The following is a 9,860-nucleotide window of genomic DNA, read 5'->3' as shown; positions in this document are numbered from 1 at the left end:
GACTTGGAACTTGACTTGGGACTCGAGCAAAGTTGACTTGGTCCCACCTCTGTGCATCACTGATCAATACTGATAACATTAGTGCGCACAAGATAGAAGGATACTGGGCGCAACATGGTTAGAGAGGTCAAAAGGTCACATGTTCGATCCTGCAAGTCACTTGTTGTCCATCAACAAGCGAGTGTCTTTAAGCAAAACGTCAAACACTTATGTTCCTATTCATTGTTGTAAGTTGCTCTGGATAACAGCATCAGCTTATACTTTAAAATGATGCGATTGATTGATTCAGTAACAAAGAACCTGTTGAAAAAACATTATTAATGTCTGGCAGACAGACTGTCTGTCTTATATTAGTTTAGAACAGTGGTTCTCAACCCAGGGGTCAGGACCCCCCATGGGGTTGCAAGACAATTTTGGGAGGTTGCAAGATGATTTATAGGATAGGAAAAAAACATGTTTCTACTATACAAATTTATTATCATGCATATATTATATTTTCACGGGGCCGTGAGTAGGCATTGCTTCATTTTAAAGGGTCACAAGCCAAAAAGGTTGAGAACCACTAGTTTAGAATAGAATAGAATAGAATAGAATAGAATTCCTTAGAGTTCCATCATATCCTTAAATCGAACTTTGGAAGACAGCGCCAGACAGAGGAGGGTCATTACTGCCTTTCTGTGATTGGGCACACCCCTAAAACGTTCTTACCGTCTGCCTCTCTCATTGGCTACAATGCCCCGTCTCAAGCAGCGCGACCCAGCTTGTCATTGGTCGAGCGAGACGCCAGTCCGCTGCGAACGACACGCCTCCCACATAGACCGATCTGTCGGCTGATGTGGAACCAGTCTGCTACGGACCAATCAGAATCCTTCATTTTGACAGGCAAGTTTCCCACCTGCACGAGCAAATCGACCGCACTTCTGTTGCGCGTTCACGAGTGGGAGAGGTTCAAGACTTCGATCTCTGCTCCTCTAGCATACACATGCACTCTTTTTTGCTTGCTTTCAAGACTTTTTAGCTTTGACAAAATCAGTTCATCTTAATGACAACACTAAATGCATTTCTCGTGGAAAAGTGAAATGATATAATTTTGCAAACAGCCAAAAAGTGCTACAGAAATATTGTATGTCAATATGGCCAAGTCCTTGTCTGTGCCAGCAACACTTTAGACAGAATAGGTGTCAGTGGTGGATATCTCATTTTTGAATGAATCTTGATGTATTAGTCCAGGCGGTCCAAAACTTTTTAATTGTCAAAACCCACCAAATGAATACAACCCCCATCTGATAAGTTTTGACTCAAGGAAAACCCCATCTGAGAAGATTTTTTGTTATTGGTATGATTTAGTACAGAACTGCATAACTATACAGCTTTCCTTATACATCCTCTCATTGTGCAGAATTTTGGCGAGTGAAATAATAGTGGCATTACACTATTCATCATACATATATATGCTTAGGAGCCCCTTAAAGGACTCCTGGAAGTCCCTGAACCCCGGTTTTGGGAGCCACTGTATTCGGTTACGTTTGTGTTTAACGGTGTTGAACACGGGGCGTTATTGAACCCAGCTCGGCCCGCTACGTCAAGACGCCGGGGCGTGGCCTGCCAGTTTATCCTTGGGAGTTCCACGCTTGCCTAGACAGTACGGCTTGCTAGTTGTCGCACACACACACACATATACAAACTCCCAAGCCATTCAAACCAAGCCACAAGCTAAAGCAGCTAGCCGGGGATCTAATTTAACGCTAACCTGACAGGCAATTATAGATTATACAAGGCGCTAAGGAGCTCGAGCTAAACGGTGTTTCTGCAGACGACGGGAGGGACGCAACCAAGATGTCTAAAGACACGGAAGGGAAGAGCGAGAAGATAATGGATATGGAGTGTAAAGTGTTGTGGTACCCGGACTCCAAGAGGAACACACAGATGGACAGGTTCAGGACTCAGGTTAACAAGGACTACGGGCTTAATCTGGGTGAGTGGACCAGGGGGGAGAGGGAGGGAGGGAGGGAGGCAGATAGAGAAAGGCAGACAGAGAGTGTGCAAGTCAGACAGATAGAGAGAGACGGAGAGAGTGTGTATGTCTCGTATGCCTCGGGAATGCAAGATTGATTATATTGTTGCCCATGAAGCTTCTCGGATTGAATAATTGAATTGAACACACACACACACACACACACACACACACACACACACACACACACTGCCGAGCCGATACCTCTCATGTATTACCTTACACTGTCTAGCAGCCAGCTGTCTACTACTTCTACCTTCCACTGTCTAGCTATGCAATGCAACAAGCTCAACCATTTGGCAATTTGAATGGGGGATAAAGGGGCGGAATCTGCATAAACGCATCTCCTTTAAGGGATTTTTTTTTATTTTTTTTTTTAGGAAGGATGCTCATCACTCCCTTTGCAAAATAATACAGACAGATAACCCAGTTTTTACAGCACTGCTCCGCTCTGTTCTCGTGTTATTTCGCATGCATATACTGCTCCCGGCCGAAGACTGTCTGCTTGCAGAGCTGCCAGGCGACGAGAGGAGAGAAATGAAAAGCGACAGCAGCCTGTTTCCATTGTCTCTGTGATGCTATGGCTATTTGAGCTAGTGGGGCTGGGATGGAATGCTGAAAAACTTGGTCAGACGGGTATTGAATGAATAGAGAGAGAGAGAGAGAGAGAGAGAGAGAGAGAATTACGTAATTGGGGAGAGATGGGAGGGGGAGTGGAGAGAGGTGTGTGTGTGTGTGTGTGAGAGAGAGAGAGAGAGAGAGAGAAAGATGGAAAGAGGAAGGACATGGTGTTCAACATCTGTGCTAATCTTCAAAACTGTCTTGCGTTAGATTCTGTGTCCTTACAGACTCTAAATTGGACTATTCTATTCTAATCTAATGTAATCTATTCTATTCTATTCTAATGGCTGCAGGGTCTTATTGGTGATGCAGGGTGTGACAGAGAGCTGCTGTTTTGTGTAGTTCATTCTGGCTGTTTCTATCATTTTTATATTTCTATTTTCAGTTTATTAACAGGCCTACGCGGTTCTTGCAGGCTTTTTAGACGTATGTGGTTACAACTTTTTCACTGGCAGATAGATTCCTTCATTCAGGAGCCACCTTTACTGTTTTACCAGACAACTTGATTTTAGACAAACTCACAGTGTATTTGGCTGATGGCTGGAGATGGTTTCCCACTCTGGTGCTTATGTTGCCTGTGTGATGGGCTTTGCGGTTGGGTGGGGGGTGAAGACTTGCTAAGGACACACAGGGATCTTTAGCATGGAGGGAGACTAACTTTTTTGTGGTAAATCAAAAAATCCATCAGCCACCTCGATTTTGCATGTGTGACAGTACCTGTAAATGACAGTTGGAGACTGCAGTGGCTGGTAGAGATTTGCCAACATTCGGCAGGTGGCTCTAACCTGTGCACCCCTTACTTTTGGTTGCTTGTAATGTTGGTGGTGTAGGAATTGAAGCATATTCCACTGTTGCAGCCATTGCAAATCACTCTGTATTCGAGCATCAGCTAAATGCTTAAAATGTAAATATAGATGAATGGGCTTAAGAGGGAAAACAATTGGCATGAAGTGAATTTACTATTGAGTTCATTTCGCGTTTCCATTTAGGTGGTCAGTACAAAACACTAAGGTGAACTGCACAAAAACACAACATTAGTTGATTAATCAATAATTCATAACCTATTGACATCTTTTCCTCCCTTGTTGCCAAGTACGGGGTTCAGAGAATATCAGCGATGATAATCCCAGACATACAGGAGAGAATTGCTTTTGTAGGGATTGTTTTTTGCATTTCTGCTTTATTTAATAGTTAGTAGTGGACAGTGACAGGAAAGATGAGAGAGAAATGGATGAAAGTGAGGTGGAAAGGCAGATTAATGAGTAATCGATATGGTATTCTCCTTGATTTGCTTCAGTGGTACTTGAAATCCTAATGTCTGATTCCTCCATCCATCCTTTAGCCAACTTTAATAACTTTACATTTTAGCTGACACTCTTATCCAAAGCCCTTACAACATGTACCAGCCAGGTCATATTTTTGTTATTAATCTAAAAACATCACTTCATTTCTCTCTCCCTCTTTTAGCCAGCTACAATGACCTGTACCAGTGGTCGGTGGAGAGCTACCCAGAGTTCTGGGGGGAGGTGTGGCGCTTCTGTGGAGTCGTCAGCTCCAACAAGTACGAAGAGGTGGGTGTGTCACGCTGTAAACCTTCCCTCCGCTGATACACTGTAGCCTAAACAGCAGAGTAGGAAACTAACTTCTTTGTCTTCATCCCAAAATTCAGCCACTTTCACTACTATCAGCCAAGTTTTTGAATAGAATAGAGGCGCCAAATGATAGTTTGTTACGTTCCAAAGTGGCTGGTAGAGAGGAGAAGCTTTTCCACCTTGCTAGATAGACTGCTGAGTTCATAGCTGAAGTATTGCTGTACAGTAGAACAGCTAGTTCCTGTAGTATGTCGGAGGAGGAAGGTGCTACACCGTAAATCCCCAATGTTCTAGGTAGAAGTGTGGCCCTAATGTGGAGTTGTTATTTCCTTAATGTGAGAAGTGTTAGAATTTTGTAAATTTTATGGGAAATGTTGTCTTACTTATGAGAAACACAAGCACTAACAAGGCTGCCGATCTTTTTGACCATGGTCTAATTTATTTGGTAATTATGCCAAGCTATTCCAATCAATTTGACAATGTTATATTGATGCTTAAAAATGCTCCACATAGCACGTTTAAAAGGCCATGTGCCCACCAGGAGCCTCTCTTCATAGCACTGGTTTGTCTTTGTCATTATTTTCAATGGAAAGGTTGCACTGTTGTATTTTCCCTACCAAGTGAGCAGACGTGTAGCTCATCTACCGCTAGACCAGGCAAACAAAAGTTTTTGTCCACCAGCCACTGTGCTTAATAGATTCTAAAATCCAAAATCCACTCACCACTTTAACTTTTATACTAGACAAATGGTATTTTTGAATAAAGAAGGATCTCCAGAAAAGGCTTGTGGCTGATGGCTGTCTATAACAAAGACTTCAAGGTTTATAATAGTGTTCCCCACCTATGTGACCTATGTAAATCTCTTTGTTTATACAGTGGAATAGGCAGCTCCAGGATACAGTAAAAGACAGACTCAAGGGACGCCAAAGTCAATTGAAAGGAGTGTACTTAGAAAGAGTTTCTTCTTTGTCTGTTCCCATACCTTTTTATGAAGACTGTGTGTCAAAAAAAGCAACAGTCATATTTTTTGAAACCTGCCTATTTGAACAAGCCAATTGGGGAAAAAAAGGATTTGTCACTGATTGTCTAAATTGAGTGTCTAAATTAGTTTGTTCATTACTGAATTCACTGTCTATCCTCTTAGCTCCAGGATGTCGTCACTCAGCTGTAGGTGTGTAATGTGGTGAATGTTCCCATGGTATCCCAGCTTATGAAGCTCTGCCATGTTGTCAACACTCCCCTAATGTACACACGGATAACACATATGACGTCACATGTTGGCCACAAGGATATTCTTTTTTTTTTTTTTTTTTTTTCCCCATTCATTCATTTTCCCTACCTCCCTACTTAATCCTTTTCAGGGTTGCAGAGGGGCTGGAGGAGCCTATCCCAGCATGCATTGAGTGGAAAACAGGGAGACAATAAACCAGTCAATAAAACACACAAAACATTTTATAACATTTCATAAAAGTGGTTTAGCCTCTTGCATCCCACCTGCTTCCCTGGGTTTCATGAGAAATTGTGTTTCTTATCGTGATTTTTTGTTGTGAGAACAACAGCATCACAAAATCAGCTGTTGGATGAGGAGACCACAGTCGAGGCATATATCTGATTAGTGTGCAAAACAATTGTAATGAGTGGCATTCAGTTTAAGTGCTTCTACCTCACAAACCCATTTCTGCCCTCCTGCAGATCAGCTGTGAGAGCTGTTGTCAGAGACACTTTTTTCTCTGCTCTCTGACATCTTTGTATCATCATTTTTATTTTATTTTTATGTAATGTGTGCAATCCACTTTAAATAATCCAAGTATTTATCTTCACGGCTACAGAAAAAAGGTAAAAGGGGAAAGGGATTTGATTCCTGTGTTTTAGAAAAGCACGAGTCTTAATCACAACAATGCTGTCCTTCTGCTGTGTGTGTGCATGCTCTATGCGCGCGTGTGTGCGTGTGTGTATGTGTGTGTGTGTGTGTGTGTGTGTGTGTTGTGGGTGTATCCTAGGTGGTGGATGTGTCCAAACGGATCTCAGATGTTCCAGAGTGGTTTAAAGGCGCACGGCTCAACTACGCTGAGAATCTGCTCAAACACACAGACCAGGACAAAGTAGCTCTCTATGCTGCCAGTAAGTATAAGAAGTACACGATGTTGATTTAATAATAACATTATATAAAACAAACGTGATTTAGTGGATGTTTTTTTTTATTAAAAGCATCTTACAGTACTGAGTGTTTGCATTATTAATCTCCAACTTCTAACCCTGGCAGTGTTAACATCATGCTCTAAACATGGCATGTTACACAACACACACACTCACTGTCTTTTGTCTTTTTCTCTCCTTAAACAAACACACACACCCTACCAACAACACGGCACACGTCTTCTCCCCCTCTCACTCTCTTTAAACACACCTTTGCACACTCGCACATCATGCAGGACTAGTTTAATTTCAGTGTATTTAGTTTCCATTACTTGCTATTTATGCATTTTGATGTTTCTGTGCCATTCTCCTCCATGGTGAGTTTTGATGTTTTTTGGTTTCTGTTCCCCAATTCACCTGTGTCTCTGTTTGGATTGTATGTCCTTGCGTTCGTCATTTCAGTTTCATCATTTGTACACTACCAGTCAAACGTTTGGACACACCACATTTGACTTTATTTTTCCTGTTTTCCACCTTCTAGAATAATAGTAAATACATCAAAACTGTGAAATAACACAAATGGAATTATGCAGTGACCAAAAAAGCGTTAAAGAAATCAAAACTATCTTATATTTTAGATTCTTTAAAGTAGCCGCCCCTTTGCCTTGATGGAAAGGCAAAGGCTTTGGAAAGAAATTCATACATTAGGCATCAACTTCACTATTCATATTTGTCTAAGAAACACATTTCAAGCATTTAAGCATAAGCCTTTAGATCAAAATGGCTTTAAGAGAATGAAAAACATAGTACATTCAGTCAGGTGGGTCCAAACTTTTGACTGGTAGTGTATGTGTAAATAAACTAAACAGAAAGAAAGAGAGGAACACACAGAGGAGAAGAGTAAAGGGGATATTTCCGGCTTGGTGTGGGCATTGAGATTTGGATTCGGATCGATACCGCGGTGAGCGTAAGGCTACATACGTCAGGTTGTTATTAGGTTAACTGCTGCTCCCTGTTCTGCCTCCCGGGACTCTCATATACTAATGGATAGGCCCCTCTTTATCGCTGTGTGTGTGTGTGTGTGTGTGTGTGTGTGTGTGTGTGTGTGTGTGTTTAGGTGGGCACTAGCACACACATACACACACATACACATACACGTACACACTCTCTCAGGAGCTGTAATGTAATTATGAGAAGGCCCATCGGTCACAGTGCTGTGGAGCGAATGTAAACGTCAGCAGGCTATTACTTAGAGAGATAAGAGTACTGACTGTCTGTGGCTCTGTCTCACTGCCATATCTCTATCTGTCTTTTCCTGTCTGCATCTCCATCTCCATCTCATCTCCCTCTCTGTTCCTGTCTCTCTCTCTCTCTATCTCTCTCTCTCTCTAGCTATTTTTGTCTCTTTGTCTCTGCCTTTACCTTTGCCTCTTTCTCTCTTTCTCTCTCTGCTTTCCTTCCAGTTCAAATTTCAATTGCTTCATTGGCATTTATCCCAACTCTTAAACAAAACAGCACTGACAAAGCAGTATACAAAATGTAAAATTTCCACACATGGTTATATATTCAGACCTCATTGGTTTTATAGATAATTGCATAATTATTTGAAATGAACATATTCAATCTACTATAGTTATAGACATCAGTATCTATAATAATCTAAAACGATTCCAAATCCTCTTTACTTTTTCAGTCAATACTGTCTATTTCTTGATTTATTTATTTTTTTATATGCAAACAAATACGTTTGCACAGTAATAAACCCCCTCACCCCCCAAACTTACAAGATTACAGTCTGAGTATGTGCAACTTGGATTTAAAAAACACAAGAGAAGGAAAAGACAAATTAACTACACATACTGTATATTCAAAGAGATTAAAAAAAGAATGAGTGGTAGAGTGCGGAAGTAGGTGAGGTCAAAAATGATTTTGGTTTAGTTAGGGGTCTGAGACAGTATGCAGTACAGTTTTACTTGGTGACAAAATCTGCAGGATCCATCCCATCAACAGCGAGAGAGGAAACGCTGCCATATTGATGTACATTTATTAGCTGAGCCTCTAATCCAGTACTTGATCTTCTCTAATTTGAGAAACCGCATCATCTGCGTTATCCTGCGTGTTTAGAAAATAATTTCACCTTGGACCAGTGAAGTCTATGTACAGTCTAAAACCAGATGAGCCTCATACAAATAGAGGATGAGTGTATTCTCACCGATATTTTGGATCATGCGGAGGATCTCGACACGCAAATCAATTTTACGTTCATTCTTCTCATGGATCTGTTGACATTTAGCAACTGTTGCTGCTTCATTTACAGTCTCTGTCTCTGTCTGTCTCTTTCCCAGCGGAGGCAAATGATGAGATTGTGAAGGTGACGTTTGGGGAGCTGAGGCGCGACGTGGCGTTGTTTGCTGCAGCCATGAGGAAGATGGGCGTCCAGACAGGAGACCGGGTCGTAGGTGAGTCTTTATCAAATTTACTCCTCTCTGTCTCACTGGGGGAAACCAGTCGAAGTTAATATTATTTTACCAGCCATTTTACCATTATTAGGACCTCCAAATGATGGTTGGTTACCTGCCAAAGTGGTTGGTAGACTAGACAAACTTACCAGCCACTTTGGCATCATTTGGATGTCCTTCAAATCCAGTGGGCTGGTAGAATAGTAATAATGGCTGGTTGACCCTCTCTCCCTTCATCCTTCTCTCACTTCCTAGCGCCGTTTCTCTCCTCCTGCTTCATTATTCTGCTCTATCCCTCTGTCTCCCCCCCTCCCTCATCCTCTCATGTCCCGTCCCTCCTTCCTTATTTGTCATCTTTGGAACTTGTCCTGTTAGGGCTTGAGATGGACATAAGCCTCTTTGCCATAGCTATGTGTGTGTGTGTGTGTGTGTGTGTGTGTGTGGTTGTACAGAGGGCTGGCCGTCTTGGCACAACTAGGCGTTCACTCTGAATGACACCATTCATTTTTTTTTTTTCAGAGTTCGTATTTATACAGGGAAGATTTGCTGAGCGCGCATGCTCTTTTTCAACAACGCCCTGCTTCACATTCATACAGTTCCACACATTCACATCGAGGAGCTGCCCAGTACAACCACAGTCTTCTGCTGTTGGCCTCTGAGCAGCTCCACTGGAGCCACTGGGGGTTAAGTGTGTGTCTCATATATTTCAGTAATCGGTAAAACCTTAAAATCTATTTAAGAATGTCAAAGGCTTGTAGGAACATTGTTGCCTCGCTCTTCTTCAGTTCCTTCCTAACTGAAACCAGAGCCATTTATGTAGACTTGTGCTCAATGTTACCTCCTCATCCCCTTTCCTCATGGCCAACTATAACATATAAACAAACATTGTTGCCACCTAATTCTTCATCTTCTTACTAACTAGAGCCATCCATCTAGAGAGTTGTGCCGTTATATATACTGTAGAGGTTTCTGCACTCAGAAGACACACTCAAAGTTGTAGACTATGTAAACATCAGTTGTTTAATTGGCAAGATTTCA

At 41.9% G+C, this 9,860-nt stretch overlaps 1 protein-coding gene across 1 annotated transcript in view; it reads left to right on the top strand.

The window, feature by feature from the left end:
- The first annotated feature begins 1,684 nt into the window (after positions 1–1,684).
- Positions 1,685–9,860, top strand: part of aacs (acetoacetyl-CoA synthetase) — a 42,530-nt gene continuing 34,354 nt past the window's right edge. The window contains exons 1-4 of the mRNA XM_071897689.2: positions 1,685–1,975; positions 4,103–4,206; positions 6,228–6,348; positions 8,709–8,822. Coding sequence (XP_071753790.1) covers positions 1,837–1,975; positions 4,103–4,206; positions 6,228–6,348; positions 8,709–8,822 — 478 coding nt within the window. The 5' untranslated portion in view covers positions 1,685–1,836. The remainder of the gene's footprint in view (positions 1,976–4,102; positions 4,207–6,227; positions 6,349–8,708; positions 8,823–9,860) is intronic.

Source organism: Centroberyx gerrardi, chromosome 8, assembly GCF_048128805.1.
Source record: "Centroberyx gerrardi isolate f3 chromosome 8, fCenGer3.hap1.cur.20231027, whole genome shotgun sequence".
In the NCBI taxonomy this organism is placed as follows: Eukaryota; Metazoa; Chordata; class Actinopteri; order Beryciformes; family Berycidae; genus Centroberyx; species Centroberyx gerrardi.
The sequence above is the reverse complement of the archived record's forward strand: the minus strand, read 5'-3'. Positions and strand labels throughout refer to the sequence as shown.